The sequence below is a fragment of the Anarrhichthys ocellatus genome, unplaced genomic scaffold, assembly GCF_004355925.1.
Source record: "Anarrhichthys ocellatus isolate YVR2014 unplaced genomic scaffold, GSC_Weel_1.0 scaffold489, whole genome shotgun sequence".
Classification (NCBI taxonomy): Eukaryota; Metazoa; Chordata; class Actinopteri; order Perciformes; family Anarhichadidae; genus Anarrhichthys; species Anarrhichthys ocellatus.
The window spans coordinates 1,121-17,389 of NW_022280463.1; the positions used below are offsets into that span (position 1 = coordinate 1,121).

The window sequence follows — 16,269 nt, forward strand, 5'->3', positions numbered from 1 at the left end:
ATATATATTGAAGTAGCCAACAGTAGTATTAACGTTTGTATGTAGTCAACAACTGAGTGTCAAATCAAATAAAGTTTAATTGAATAATATCTCAACAATATTTATTGTCAGTTTTCAAATTGAATTGGATGAATTATAAATAATACATAATCTAATAAATAAATGTTTTTATTTCAAGCAAAATAAGGGTTGCATTTAAGAATAAATTACATAACAGAAAGCTTTTGAAAAATGTGCATCTTAAAATAAAGTACTTAATTTTAGACAAATGAATTTAACTGAAGCTTTAAATTCAGTTCATTCAGGTGTGAAGTGACCCAAAAAAGCCACGATAATATATTCTCATCTTCTAAAAAGAGAATTCTGTGTGCAGGGACTTTATCTGTGGTTATTGAAACCACTTGTTTCAGCTCTATTCCTCTCAGTCAACATCATTGTTGGACAGTGAATTCATGTGTTTTAGGATTCTGATCATATTGAGTGGGTGCGTTTGCTCAAGTTGTTCTTTGTCTTATAGTGGCACTTCACATTGCTGCTTTTATTAATCGCCACAGTCTCTGAACACATGCGACATACTTGTTTTAAACTGCCCGTGGGAAGAATTAACCTATAAGAGTCTGTCCATTCTTGGTTAAAGACTCTGGTCTCTCTGTCCACAGTCCTCTTCTTGGAGACCATGTGAAATAACTTCTCTGACTACTCGGTCTCTCGCCCCTTCTCTCCCTTTTAATTTAACCTGCGCAGTAAATTATATGCATTGTAAATCACATGACGTGATGATACTCAGCCAGTCAAATATGTGTATTTTGATAAACTTCCCGACTCAAGTAAGATTCACATGGGGGAGACGGGGTGAGAGACCGAGTAGTCGGAGAACTTTGAGAGTCAGAGAAGTTATTCCACATGGCGTTCTCCAAAAAGAGAAATGTGGTCAGCGAGACCAGAGAGACCAGAGCCTTTAACCAAGAATGGACATTGTTCCTACGGGCATTATATAACTTGTTTTCAACATACTATACTATGATTTTATGTTTTTTTTCCACATATTATACTATGAATTTTTAAATATAGTGTAGTATAATTTTTATGACTTTTTTCAACAAACTATGCAATGTCTGTCTGTTTGACCTACACCTATTTCCCCTTCAGGCCACTCTGTGCTCAAAGAAGAGCTGTCTGCAGGCTCTGGTGGCCCAGCTGTCCTCTGACAGTGAGGAACTTCATCAGGTGGTCTCCAGCATCCTGAGGAACCTGTCCTGGAGGGCCGACATCAGCAGCAAGACAGTCCTCAGAGACATTGGCTGCGTTTCTGCACTGATGACCTGTGCCCTACAGGCCACCAAGGTAACGCAAAACAAACCAGCCCACACACAGGGAATTATGTGAGGATCTACAGTATATTGTAGATGTTTTGCAAGATAAAGTACATACAACTACTGTGGCTGGTTTAAGATTTATTTGGAAGAAATAGTTATACATGATCATTATATACAGATCAAATAGTCTGCTTTGGATACATCAATTAGTATTTTTTACTTATTTATGTTCCTCCTTATACTTTAAATATGAAGCTACAGTTAGCAGCCCGTTAGCTTATCTTACTCTAAAGAAGCAGGTGGAGACAGCTAGCCTGTCTTTGTCCAAAGGTAAAATAATCAACATACCAACACCTCTGAAGCTCACCAAGTAATATGTTATATTGCAACGGTTTAATCCATACAAAAAGTGTAAAAACAAGTTGGTTATGTGCAAGACTATTTCTCGGCTCTGAGCTGTTGCTAGGCAACCAGTGGAAGACTCTGGGAAGTTGTTCGTCCCAGCCAAGAAATAGTCCGGCACACAACTTCCCATACAATGTTTCCATCGCTTTTACACTCTTAGTAAGGATTCTTCTCTTTTTTTGTATTGCTGGTTTTCCAGGAGTCGACCTTGAAGAGCCTCCTGAGTGCTCTATGGAATCTGTCGGCTCACAGCGTCGACAACAAAGTGTCAATCTGTTCAGTGGATGGCGCTCTGGGCTTCCTGGTCAGCACGCTGACATACCGCTGTCAAACCAACTCGCTCGCCATTATCGAGAGCGGTGGAGGAATTCTTCGAAATGTGTCGAGTCTGGTCGCCACACGGGAAGACTACAGGTAGGTTTCTGCTACTCAAACTGAAATTACATTGACATTGTTTGATAAAAAACTGTAAAACTCAAGGGCCTCTTGCTAGCTTTTTCTGGAGCTTTTCAAATAACACAACTAAGAAATATATTAAACTTGCTTTACAGGCAAATCCTCAGGGACCACAACTGCCTCCACACTCTGCTGCAGCACCTGCGCTCCCACAGCCTGACCATAGTGAGCAACGCCTGCGGGACTCTCTGGAACCTTTCTGCCCGAAGTCCAAAAGACCAGGAGCTGCTGTGGGACCTTGGGGCAGTTAGCATGCTGCGCAACCTTATCCACTCCAAGCACAAAATGATAGCAATGGGCAGTGCCGCAGCTTTAAGGAATCTCCTCACCAATCGACCCCTAAAATATAAGGACACTGCAGTGATATCCCCTGGCTCCTGCATGCCCTCACTCTATATGAGGAAACAGAAAGCTCTGGAGGCGGAGCTGGACGCCAAACACCTGGCAGAGACTTTTGATACTGTTGAAAAACAGAGCCCCAAGCACCTGACCCTTAACAAGCCGCTACGACACATTGAGAGTCTGGCAAAGGATTATGCATCTGATTCTGGTTGTTTTGATGATGACGAGGCCCCAAATGTGTCCAGTAGCCTGGACACTGGGAGCTTTTCTATGCTGTCCATGTTTCTTACCAACTCTAACTTCCTTCAAAACCAAGCACGTAAGAGGGACACTGAACCTGAAAGAGATGTAGACATGCCTCAGATGGTCGAGAAGAGATTTGCTCCCGCTGACGATATATCTGCCGCTGCAGAGAAGCTAGCAAAAAAGATCACCAACACGGTAGCCAAGATTGACAGGTTAGTGGAGGACATCACTATGCACACATCCTCTGAGGACAGTTTTAGCCTCAGCTCTGAGGATCACCTGGCAGACTGGACTTGCGGACTGGATGAACTCAATGAAGCCCGGGCAAAATCATGCTCCCCCTGCCGTCTATCTGACACAAGCAGCTTGGCCCACAGGGAACGCCTCAGTAGAGCCCATGCTCTCTTGCGCCTCAAAACTGCCCATACAAGTGTATCAACAGACAGCCTAAACAGTGGAAGCACCAGTGATGGCTACTGCGGCAGCAAAGACCAGATGCGACCTGCTCCAAGAGCTATTATGATGCAACAACGACCCAATCAGCTTGATCTCAAGGTTGCTCATCAAGATTACCTTAATGTAAGACCTGCTGTTCTGACGGAGATGAACCAGCAAGATATTCCTGAGAGAGATTATGTGGACAAAAAAGATGTGAGAGATCAAGAGCTCAGCAGCACAGATGCAGAAAAGAACCAGGATCAACCTGTACAAACACCTGTCAGTGCATCAACTAAATTCTCCTCTGATGTCAGCATGACTTCAATTAAACTGTCTCCTTCTTATCAACAGGTCCCACTCATTCAGAGTGTTGCCAAATTTGGTGTAGCAAAGACAGCCATCAATGTCCAAGCTGCCCAGGCAATGAGGAGGCAAGCATGGGTACCTACAGTGATGACTGGAGGTAGTATTACAAAATTTTCTCCAATGACATCCACCAGAAGCCCAACTATCGGGTCAATGGAGACAGTCCAGAAATACTCAGTGGAGAACACCCCGATTTGCTTCTCCCGCTGCAGTTCACTGTCCTCCCTCTCTTCTGGCGATGGCGAGGTGGATGGACAAAGTGAGAATGAGCTAGAGAGTGACTCGTCATTAGAAATAATTGAAGTGGAGGACGGAGAAGTGGTGAAGAGAGCTGAAGAGGATGAAACCTTGGAGGATCTAAGTGACAGCCAGCTGCTGATGACTGACTCAAAAACCTTCCCCAGCAAAGAGACCGATCCCATTGAGATTCCCTGTCCTGCCAAAAGGGAAAAGGTGTTCCTTAGAGGAGCTTCACCAGCCATACTTGAAGACAGATCTCCATCCAGCTCATCTGAGAACTACATCCACGAGACACCCCTAGTAATGAGTCGCTGTAGCTCAGTCAGTTCACTGGGCAGCTTTGAGGCTTCCTCAATTGTTAGCTCAATCCAAAGTGATCCATGCAGTGAGATGATTGATGGAACAATAAGCCCTAGTGATCTTCCCGACAGCCCAGGTCAAACCATGCCTCCTAGTCGAAGTAAAACTCCATGCTGCATTGAACCAAATGGACCAGAAACACAGGCCACAGGAATAGCGGGCCAATGGGAAAGTAGTCTGCGAACGTTCATGGAGATTGCAGACTCCAAAGAGAGGTTTAACCTTCCTCCTGACCTGGACACTATGATCTACTTCACTGTGGAAAAGCCCAGTGAGAACTTCTCTTGTGCGTCAAGCTTAAGTGCGCTGCCTCTTCACGAACACTACATACAAAAAGACGTGGAGCTGAAATTGACCCCCCTACTCCAGCAAAATGACAGAAATCTTCCTTTCCCTGATGAGGATGAGCAAGGATTTGACCAATGTGAGAGATATAGTGAGGGCAATTCTGACGATGACATAGAAATCTTAAAGGAATGCATCAACTCAGCAATGCCCTCCAAGTTCCGAAAAATAAGACCTTCCCTGATGACAACCATCCCTCCCCATATTCTCAATTCCCAGATCCGAAAACAGATGCATCTTCCAATGTACATGATGCTTCCAAATGGCAAATCCCAGATGTGTCCTGGGAGGAGAATTGTCATTCCACAAAAGGACTTTAAATTTGATGATTCATCCCTCACTGATTCTGCAGAAGGTACACCAGTCAACTTCTCCAGCACAACATCGCTAAGTGACGAAACACTTCAGTATCCAGTGAAGGAGAGGGGGGCTAAAGACTGCACAGCAAAAGGTATGAACAAACAGGAATTGCTCAACGATGAGGCAAAGAGGATAGAAGACTTGAGGATATTCTCACACTTCCATAAACCCAACAGAATAAACTACCCACCTGAGATACAAATGAACCGAACAACCAAACATATCATTCCCACTCAGAGGGTGCTTATGCAGAGCAAAGAGGTAGCCGATAGAGTGGCAAAGCAAAGAAATCATGATCATTCTCCTAACCAACAAAAGAAGAGGCAAGGTCAAGGGCCAGTCAGGAAACTGGATCTGCCCGTTATTAAGCAAAACACAGAAAGTAATCTTAATGTGGGATCACAAAAAGGTAAAACGGTCTACCGACAAACAACACATTCTTCAGAGGACAGTAACAGCTTCTCTGCTGACAAAAATGAAGTAATGAAACGAACAAGTAGAAAACAGATCAGGGAAGCAAATAGAAATACTCTTTCCCGGAGCATGATAAATATTGGCAGAATTGATAATTCACAAGCAATGCCCAGGGGACTTCACAGGATAAAACAGAATCTAATGAAGGATGAATCCCTGGCATGTTACTCACTCAGCTCCTCACTTAGTTCACTGAGTGATGCAGAGTTTGAGGATCATCAATCAAGAGCCCAGCAAATTTGGTACAAAAACAGACACAACAAAACACTGAATATGATGAAACAAACAAAGTTTATGAACATTCACAGCCAATATGAAGAGCCAAGCTCACCAAGCTCTGTCAGCATGGATTCGGAGGATGACCTCCTTCAGAAATGCATAACATCTGCTATGCCCAAGCAGAGAAGGAAGCTTGCTGCAAGGAAGAAGAAAGCAGAAAATACTCAAAAACAAAAGGCCTCTGATGGGTGGAATGAGGAAATGGATAGTGATGACACAGCATGGGATAAAGATTCAGACCTCAATAGTGTTGAATGGAGAGCCATACAAGAAGGTGCTAATTGTGTTGTCACTGGACTGCAGGCATCAAAGTCTCAGGACCCATCCTCTGAAGAGACTGAATCAGTCATGTCATTCATGTCAACATCCAGCTTTACACCTAAAGAAAGGAAGTTTGCAAAAGACAAAAAGGCAAATAAACCTCTAGACTTTGCACAGCGCAAGCCAGTTCCAAATTTACCAATGGTTTTTAGAGGCAGGACAGTGATCTATACGCCGAAAAAAGAGACAGCTCCATCACAAATACCTGCTCCCAGAAAAGTACCAACCAAGACAGATGCTCCAAAGAATCCAAACCTGGCTCAGCACAGATCAAAGAGCCTTCACCGATTAGGCCACCCGCAGGACATTGAACTGTCTTTGCCAAAGAGGAGCTCTACTCCACCTCCAAGGCTACCAAAAAGTTCATCCTCTGGATCATCGCAAAGCTCTACACCATCCAAACAGTCGCAGAAGAAGATAACATCCCCGACACAGACAAATAAATCCATCCAGAAAAAGAATGCCTCACCACCTAGTAGCCCGCCAGCTAGTAGTCCCCCAGAAAGAAAAGGACGCTCTCCCGTTGTGAATAAAAATGAAAAGTCCCCACCCCCTAAAACTCAAAAGTCACCTGTCCGAATCCCTTTTATGCAAAATTCAGTAAGGCCCAGAGCTCTGTCACCTCTGGTAACTAACCAAACAACCACCAGACAAACCAATCAGGTCAACGGGAAAAGGGTCCCCCCTGCCAATCGATTTGGACTGGTCAGGATGACTTCTGTCCATTCAAGTAGTGGTGAGTCTGAGCGCAATGGATTCTTGAGACAGCTGACTTTCATTAAGGAATCACAAACTGTGCTGAGAAGGGGTGGCTCTGCACGCAACATGCCTGGATCTCAGAATGGATCACCCCACAGAGCAGTTCCTGGAGCTTCAGCTGTCTTCCTTTGCTCATCACGCTGTCAGGAACTTAAGATAACTGCACAAACCCAGAGAAGGGTGCAAGTAAAAAGTCCAAGGCAAACACAGCAAGTCCAGAGGCCAGACCGCGGCGTTCAAAAGCAGACGACAACCCTCTCTAGAGCGACCTCCAGTGAAAGGGACCTATCTGCAAGACGTACACACAGGAGAACTAGCTCTGAAAGCCCCTGCAGGGTGGCTGAGCGAAACGGGCATACCAGGGTGTCTGGACCCAGGCAGCAACAAGACAAAGACAACTTTAAACGTCACGCCTCATCACCAAGCATTAACATACTGAGCCGAGTGACCAGCCGTTCCTCCCTTCGCTCGTCTTCATCCGATTCAAGTGGAAGAGCAAAGAGCGAAGATGATACAAAGAAGAAAGGGCACCGGTCTGCATCGCGGCTAAATGACAGAGTTACATGGAGGAGGATCAGGGATGAAGATGTACCTCAGATCTTGAAAAGCACTCTGCCAGCCAATGCATTACCTCTGGTGCCTTCTCCTGACGGGCAACAGCCAAAGTCACCAGCTCTTCCAGGAAAACTACCAACCATTCTACTTGCATCACGCAAGACAAGTGATGCGACAGTCCAGACAGAAGATTTTTCGAATAACAAGACCAACTCGAGCACCTCTCCAACGGTTGAAACAACTTGGGTGATCTCAGAGGAAGTTGAACGAGTTGCGCTACTCAGAAAGATGAGTGCTACCTCTGGGAGTAACCTACAAGATGGAGATTCAGACATCTCACTTAAGAGTCACAGCACCGTCTCCACAGGTACGTCAGACATCCACGTGGGTGGAGCTGTCCATTTCCGCCAAGGATCCCCTAGCAAGGCTGCCCGAATCACTCCATTTAATTACACCCCAAGCCCCATTTCCTGTAGCTCGCAAGACACACAGAGCCAAGAAGCTCCAATCAATGTAAAGTCAGGTGGAAAATGTGAGTCGTAGGACGTTAAGTATCAACACGAATGACTCTACTGTGTTCCTGGATGAAACTCAGCACTCAGGTGGACAGATTAGGAGTGTGCTGGTCCCTTTACCTCGGGCATTGACCCCTTACTTTCCCCATTCACTGCATTCAAGTTTTGCTCTCTGAACAATTGTCCACAGCCTCCATCTACCATTCATACAGGGTTGGATGTATGTATTGAGACATGTTTGACATGAGCAGACCATCAATAACTTTTAGAGATGCACTTCAGAGACACAATCTCACATGAAACCGAAGTGCATCTTTTTGTACTTTTTTGTATTTGTAGAATAATCATTGCCTGGTAGAAATGTAGTGAAACATGAAGCAAAAGACATTTAGATTTTAGCACATTAATCACCATTGGACACAATTGATAAAAGAATATTATGCAAACTTCTGAAGGATTACTCAGCTGGGCTTTTACCTGAAAATGTACAAACTAAGTCAGACTGTTGAGAGATTCATAAGGGACTCAATTGACATGTAAAGTATTTTTTACATACACACACATGTATGTACATCAACGGTTTGGGCCTTTTCCTCACCAATCAACTGAATATGACCTCCCCTGTTCCATGAAGAGCCCAGTTGGGTTGGGGCTACATTGTTGATAAAACATTTCTTCAAATTAATAGTGCAATCACTTTTATTCCATTTGTCTTGTGCATGAGGCTATATTGTGATCTTGGACTGATGAATGCGTATTACAGGTTGACGAGATGAAAACTTTTAAATCTTGAACTTTAAAACAAAAAAATTGGTAAACAATAAAAATGCAGTCATTCTGAGGCATAACATGGTATTTCGAGCTCACAAAAACAATATTTTAAGGGCGACTCATATATATCACTAATAATATATTGTGTAATAGATTTTCTGTAGAAAATAATTGACAAGCCAATTGTGGAATAGCTTTTTCGGTATAAACGATTTAGCAAATTAACAATATATATAACCTTGCACAGTAGATATCGCCATATCGCCCGGCTATACTTGTGTGAATGAAATAAGTAAATTTAGCTCTGAAATTATTAATTTGAGGATATGGTTTATAACAACATTTTACCACCTACTAGACTCTAGTTCCATCACTGCTGCAGAACATATTATAGCAAATCCTGTCATTTTCCCAGCTATCATCTGATTAACTTCACACTCTCCTGTGCTGTGTCTCAATCAGTATTGTAAATAATATGCAGATATACAAAATCTTCAAAGCTTCCTGGTGGGCAAAAGAAACTGTGTTGCTCCCTGACAGCATGCTAATATAACTACTGACTGTACACACACTTCTTAACGCTGTGGACAATGGACGACAATGATGTTATTCAGAGGTAAAACACTTTCTAAAGTCCGACAAGAGCATTACTAGCCATCTGTATTCAAGTGCCACAAAGACCTATAATGCTATAAACTGTCAGTTTAGATGGACAAAGGGACTACATACCTCTGTTCATCTAATGTGATGACATATTTGTTTGCTACTAGATTCAGGCACTGTTTGCTGTTGAGTATTTCCTGTCAAGAAACAAAAAGATATGATTCAGTGATGGTTGGGCTTCGAGTCGATGGCCTTGTGTCCTTACAGAAGTCTGAACGTGTTAATATCTGCTTAACTGTGTTGCTGTAAAAATAGTAATAGGTTGAGAAGAAGTCAAGTATAAAGTCGATGAATATTCTCTGTAGTTGTACCATCACTCCTCTGTGTGCTGGGAGAGTAAAGACAGCAGAGTGCTGTACAGAACGAATCTACACGAAGGGGCTCTTTATTCATAACAAGGTTTATATTTACCATCCTACTGTATTTTCAAAGCATGTTTTGAGTATAATTAAAGCCCAAGTCCATTTTGGATGCAAACCTTTCAATCCCCACTGGTGATTTTAAGATGAGTGCTACTCCAACGAAATCAACTGTATCTTGTCAGTATCAAACCCTCACTCGATATACGTGGGTTGGAATACGGTTTTGAGCTTGATAAATGATGTTCAGAAATAATTTTTTTTATCTGTAATAATTTGTATATCACCCTTTGTAAAAACTCTGCATTGAAATTCTAGTTTGAAAATCAATTTGGGCCATCACTTTTGCACAATTTATTTTCGACATGCTCAGCCTTGTTTGTAGCTAAACAAAAAGGTTGAGAAATATATCAAATTAATTCAAATTCGTAAAATGTTTTGTGGAAATGTGCATGTGGAAATGTTATTACTGCGCGTGCACAAAGCTTCCTTTCTGTCAAGAACTCACGTAGATGGCAGCTTATTACATTAGCTGTCCTGAGTCACGATAGTTTGTGCTTATGTATGAAGAATTACGTGAATAGTAACATTGCTGTGAATTACGGAACTGCCGTGACTTCAGATGACTATCTGGCTCTTTCCATATCGTAGTGAATCAAATGATTGTATCTATGAGAGGAATAGACTGAAAGGAGACTGCTTTTGTTCGACCAGACGACGGCTGAAGCCATGGGAGTCAACGGAAATAGATTCATTCTTCTGTTCTGTTCACTACTAGTTTACAAACGGTAATATACAACCACAGGGTTTAAAATGACTTCTGAACATAATTTCACAAAGTCAAAATCTTTAGTTCGAGCCCATGGCCGATGGCTTGAAATGAGGATTTGTAAACTTTCCCAGTTTGATACTAATAAAGACAGGTTTCGGGTGGAGAATCACTTTAGCAGACCCTAAAATGAAAATCAGGATGAAAGGATGAAAATTGTGTGAATAAGACAGACGGGAAGTTTGTCTCCATGTTTAAAAGCCAACAGAGAGCACTGAAGTTTATCCGTCATTACCGTCGGCGGCCTTGTTCATGTCTGGCTGGAGATGAGGATTTAGACAAGTTCACGCCCAAATGAATTCAGAACAGCGTTTTAACAAAAATGTGACTGAATGTCATCCAAGCTGGAAATTAGATAAATCATCAGAGGACTCTGGAGCCTTTAGTGTTATGGACACGAGTCATCAAGGTGATGTCTTGTGTCACCTGATCATAAAGGGGGCGAGGTCCCAGCCTGTAACGCATGAACAAGGCCACAGAGGAGTTCTGGTGCCATGTGAAATAGGCAATGCAACAGAAGTGTGTCATATAAATGTTTTCATCCAATAAAAACAGTGATGTGTTTCATTAAACCGCTGTGATGACTTTCCTTCATGCAGGTGAGAAGCTGTTAAACACTACAGGAGAGAGATGAGACAAAACATGACGTCATCCACACTGCTTTTTATTTGGTTTCTGTTGTGACACATACACCGACGCCTTGTTAATACAGAGGTGTTGACTCAACATGAAGCCAGTTTTAGGAGGTGGAATAAAGACAAAAAAACTTGATATTGACTAGCGATGTATCGCTCAGAGCAGACGACTCGATGCTTCACCATTGAAATGGTGTGCTGGTTGTTAATACTGGATGTTCTTGTTAATCCATTTAAAAACCAAGCGTTAGTTATAACTGGTAGTTTTTTTAAATAATTGAACAAAATATCTTTGTTCATTATGAGGTATTTGTTTTAAAGGATAGGTTCACAGTTTTTTTAAGTCTATTAAAACGACAGTCAGGAGCCCATATGAACACTGAAATACGTTTTGGTCACTGCAATAATTCCTTCTGTTCAGCCTAACAAAGCCAGGACAATAAGGCAAGAAAGAATATGTAATTAGTATTTATTCAGATTTTTCCAGTACCTACAGTGTTTGTCAGCAATTTATAAATTTTGCCACTCAATGATTATCTTAAGATACATTACAAAAGAAGGGATGCAGGATGAAATTCTCTAAAATATAAAGTTATTTGAAGTTAACGACATGCTTCAGCAGTTAGAGAGACCATGTGGATATCTCCCAAAGTCAGTCCTTTTAGTACCAAATGCCGTCTTTTAGGGAGTTGCCTCGCCGAGCTACAGTGAAGGAATAGTAAGAAAAACACTGAATTTTGTACTAAAAAGACGGTAACATTGAATGATATCTTCATTTGATCACTTCAGGCTGAGGAAGCCTCATGTTAGCTTCAAATAACTTTGGAACAAAACAAGGACTATGGATTTTGTCCTCCATCATTTGTGTTGAAAGAACATCAGGAAGAAATCTTTTAATATCTAGTACGAACATATTCATATTGACACCAGAAAAGAGGTGAAGCTTTATCCTTCAATTAAATATGCAATGCCACATGTAGGTTAGGGATGGGACGATAGTGATTGCAATAAAAAAAACTAAAAAACATTCACAATAATTTAATTGTGTTGAATTTCCAATAACAGGATAATCTTGAATACTCTCACAGGACTTCAAGTTCAGGAACTAACCGAAATAAGAAGGGAAACCAAGAGAAAGGTGAATTAACACAAACTGAACATTCAGGGAATAAATCGAGACGAATATTGACTTCACATCTCAACACTTTACAAAGATGCTGATATGACTGATAAATCCATGACACGACAATTTTGACGATTGACAATTATCACATCCTTTGATTCTTAAACATAACAATTAGTTTGCTTTCCTTCACTTCAAAACAAATTATGTTTTTACCGAGTAGTGTCCAGGAAAAATATGCAAATGTAACATCGCTTCACTCTGCTAATTTGTCATTTATGACGATATGTTGTATATCAAATGATTAATTGGAGTAAATTGCTTCATCAATTGATAATGATAAAGATATCAGCCTTATTGTACGGTGTACTTTCAGCTGTATGCAAGTTACCGCTAATGCAAAACCATTTCACACTGGTAACATCAGCAGCAACCCTCACACAAAAATACATATTTCAGGTGTGAGGTGAGAGGTCAGGAGCCGCCTACACCGGGGCTCCTGAGGCCCCGCCAGTGTCTGGCTCAAGGGCACTTTGGACATGATTCAGGTGAATCACCGCCTGACAACGGTCTGACAAACAAAGTCCCGGAAGAAGAGGAAAGTCTCCAACAGAAGGTAGAGTCAGAGTGTTTGACCTTTGACCTCTGCCATGTCACTTTGCAGCTGCTCGCCCGCCACTCGCAGCTCCTCCCTCTGTCGCAACAGTCGACCTCGCGACTCCTGCAGCCGCTCATTCAGCTCCAGGTACTGTTGACACTGCTGGAATCGCAAGTCCACGTCGCTGTCTGAGGGCCGGTGCGAATCTGATGAGGGAACGGGAGAACCAGTCAGTAGATTGAGAAAGAACATTTTGTAAACTACAGGAGAACCGGAGAGTGAGCAACAGGAGAACTGTTCTCCACGAGTGTACTGATCTGACCTGGCTCTCCCGTTGTCTACCGACTGGTTCTCCTGTAGTTAAAGGCAGAATAAGTAGGATTTGACAGTTGTGGTTTGTAAACAGCATTCAAAGGTGGCCCCCTTCTCCCTGGTTCAACAACACCAGCCAGCAATTTTAGAGATCTTCAGTCTAGCTGGAACACGGGAAATTATGAAGAGGCGGCAAGGAAGAGACTAGAGGAGTCAAGGCAACAGGTATTTAACAAATGAGACATCCTCTCCTCGGACCATCATTAAAGCACCGTCAATTAAATATGAGGTACGGCACAGCTGATCAGCTTTTCATTGATTAGTTATAGTGCTGTGTTTTATGACCTCAGTCAGATGAGCATAACAACATTCATCACAAGTTTTATATTTACAATTAATTCAATTCACAACATGGCATAATGCAACAAGAATGACCGGGTGTCGTACATTTTGTATTTAATGCACACATAGGCTATATCTAATATATACTTTAGATATGTTGTTGTGTGAAGCACTACAAATGTTTGTACAAAAAGTACCATACAGTAACATATTATATTTGACTGACTGATATATATTATATGCACACAAACAGCCCCGTCTATATGACAACATGAAATAAAGTTAGTTAGTGCTGAATTAAAGAGAATGTTGTTGTGGACATAATAATTTGATGCCTGCAGCTGTTTGCACTTGAAAACATTATGTCAGGATTATAGCGGTTGAATTGGATGGAGCCTGCATTCAGGCAAGCCGGAGGAGCGGGGAAGCACAAAATCGGGAAACAATAAAACCCCTTGGGATGCACCCTGAAGGCAGACGCAGAGCAAGTGGCAGAGAAACGCCCCATACACAGCAAAGTAAAAAGAAGAGAGAAAATACAGGCAGAGGGCAGCATCTCTGACGATATAGACACTGCAACACTCTATCAGGGGGTCATAAGTGGTGACTGAAAGGGTCCACTCCATACATTGTTTTTTTTAGATAATGTTAAATCATACTCATTGTGCCTGACAGGAGTGTTGTCCACAGACTGTATATAATAAGTGTTGTCCGACTCTGGAGGTCTGAGTGGACTCACCTTGTCCAGTCTTCTCCAGGATGCTGAAGACAGGGTCATTGGGAGTGGCTCTGTCGATGTCCTCCAGGATCTGGTCCACAGTAGGGGGGTCAGGACGACTGGGCAGAACCACCCTCTTCTTGTTTTTAGAACCAATATTCATCCTGCTGCAGAGCAGGCTCAACCTTCTGTTTGGGTCAAGACTTTTTATTGACAAAAGACAGATGCAGAAAATGTACCATGTAATGTTAGGCTATCCGCGGTTTATTACTAATTCAGCCCACAGACCTACAGATGTAAGCGTCCCCCATGTACATGTATTTAAGAAGATTAAATTGTGTGTCGGTGTCGCGTTACATACAAAGTTACATTTCGTAGAGAGTGGATTAAAGTACAACTTTGTGTTACTCTTCAATTCAGAACAACACGAATCACCCTTTAAGTATTACTTCAATAAAGGTCAACATTTAAAACTGTGGTTTAGTGCTTTAGTGTTACCCTGACGTCAACACGCCGAGGACAAGGATGCTAACGTTAGCTTAGCTAACGCTAAATGGATCTGGGCGTATCGTAGCCAATTAATTGCAGACCAGTGAAATGTTAAAATGCTCGAGTTGTGCTAAAGGACCGTAAGATTCACGAGACATGTTGGGATAACATACAAGAAAGTGTGGTGTTTGTCACCAAGCAGTTCGAGTTTAATTTCCATAAGCATTTTGTTTGAAGAAGCCTGAAGGATAACGTTAGCAGATTGTCGGTGCTTACCGGTGTTTAGTCGTCCTACTGAAAGACAGCGCGCGAGTCCCAGCACGTATCTAGACTGTCCCGGCAACTTACACCGGACTAAAAGACGGTTAATCGGTAAACGCTGCTGAAAGTGCAAAAATTGTTTTGAGGACACGTTCCATGCAAGTCTGCTGGATGGACGTACTGCATGTCAGCACGACAACGTGCTACCTGCCACGTCAGTACGTTGACAGTGCCTACATAGGCCACGCCCTCACAACACGTCATAAGATGGTGGATTCGTGTTTGGTCAAAAGCTATTACTGATCATTTACTATACTATAAGTATTTGATGTTGTTTCACTAGTATCCAGAACGTATAAGTCACGTATACGGCATGCATTTGAAAATATAGCATATATAAATTACTTAGTTTTTATGGCCATGAATCAAACTGTCATAAAACACTAAGTAGGCTACAAGACAATTAAATAACAGAAAGGACTTCAAATCCATTCTCACAGCCTTAAGAGGCTGTTATGACACTAAGAAGCATCAACAAAATCCTTGACAACTTTGCTGTTAGCAGTAGGCTATAAATAACAGTATAGTAGACTGTATATGGGCCATTCTACCGAATTGGTTCAAAGTCAGGTTGGAAATTTTTTAAAATGTTGTATGTTTTATTCCCAAAACTTTGTCCGTATATATATTGTACCATATCTAAAGTACACATATCTAGTAAAAGAACTGTCAATTTTTATATTGTATTTTCAGACTGTGTTGGAATGTTTTTCCTCTCCCAAAAATTGTCACTACCAAAACATAGTAATACACTATAGTAAAAAGGTATTATTACTAACCTGTTAAGATTGTGTTTCCTTCCCTTCTCTGAAGAGTATTTTTACAAATATTTCTTGAAGGTTTTCACAATTAAATCAATAAAAATGAGATTTGTACCAAATTTCTAAGTTCAATTTATACAATTCATCAAAATGTAAATGCAATATTTCTTTGTAAAATGCATAATACTGATCATATTGATTCCAGAGTTCATGATTGATACAATTGAACATACATTAAACCAATCAGTATCATAACATTTTAGTTGATAACTCAATATACTTTATTTTTTACAAAACATCCAGTGTTTCGGCAATGACTGCACTGTTTCGGTTGTGACCACAGTATTTAGTTTGCAAGGTTGTATCATATTTCCTCAACCTTATTGCTTAATCTTAACTCATAACATGCCTTAGGTTGGGAATATTACAAACAAATGTTTTGTGGTCAATAGAATAATTTGATTTTTGAAGACATAACAATTGTTCATCCAGAACCATTTAAAGTACAAACATTACTTATCAATGGAAAATCACCCAAGTGGGTTCAGTAAAAGAGAACAAGAAAACATTG

General features: G+C 41.5%; 2 protein-coding genes across 3 annotated transcripts; one reads left to right on the top strand and one right to left on the bottom strand.

Annotated features, from left to right (window-relative positions):
• The first annotated feature begins 901 nt into the window (after positions 1-901).
• Positions 902-10,971, top strand: LOC116401502 (adenomatous polyposis coli protein 2-like). Its single transcript, XM_031879933.1, has 3 exons — positions 902-1,344; positions 1,921-2,135; positions 2,273-10,971. The coding sequence occupies exons 1-3, from the start codon at positions 1,087-1,089 to the stop codon at positions 7,803-7,805; spliced, it is 6,006 nt and encodes a 2,001-aa protein (XP_031735793.1). The 5' UTR covers positions 902-1,086; the 3' UTR covers positions 7,806-10,971.
• Positions 10,972-11,489: 518 nt separating this feature from the next.
• On the bottom strand, positions 11,490-15,070 carry LOC116401503 (UPF0449 protein C19orf25 homolog). 2 transcript variants are annotated; one of them, XM_031879934.1, is made up of 3 exons: positions 14,893-15,070; positions 14,149-14,315; positions 11,490-12,961 (listed from the first exon to the last, which is right to left on the bottom strand). In XM_031879934.1, the coding sequence occupies exons 2-3, from the start codon at positions 14,288-14,290 to the stop codon at positions 12,780-12,782; spliced, it is 324 nt and encodes a 107-aa protein (XP_031735794.1). In that variant the 5' UTR covers positions 14,291-14,315; positions 14,893-15,070; the 3' UTR covers positions 11,490-12,779. The 2 variants fall into 2 exon arrangements, with proteins under 2 accessions (XP_031735794.1, XP_031735795.1); XM_031879935.1 differs by having other exon boundaries at positions 14,149-14,330.
• Positions 15,071-16,269: the final 1,199 nt, after the last annotated feature.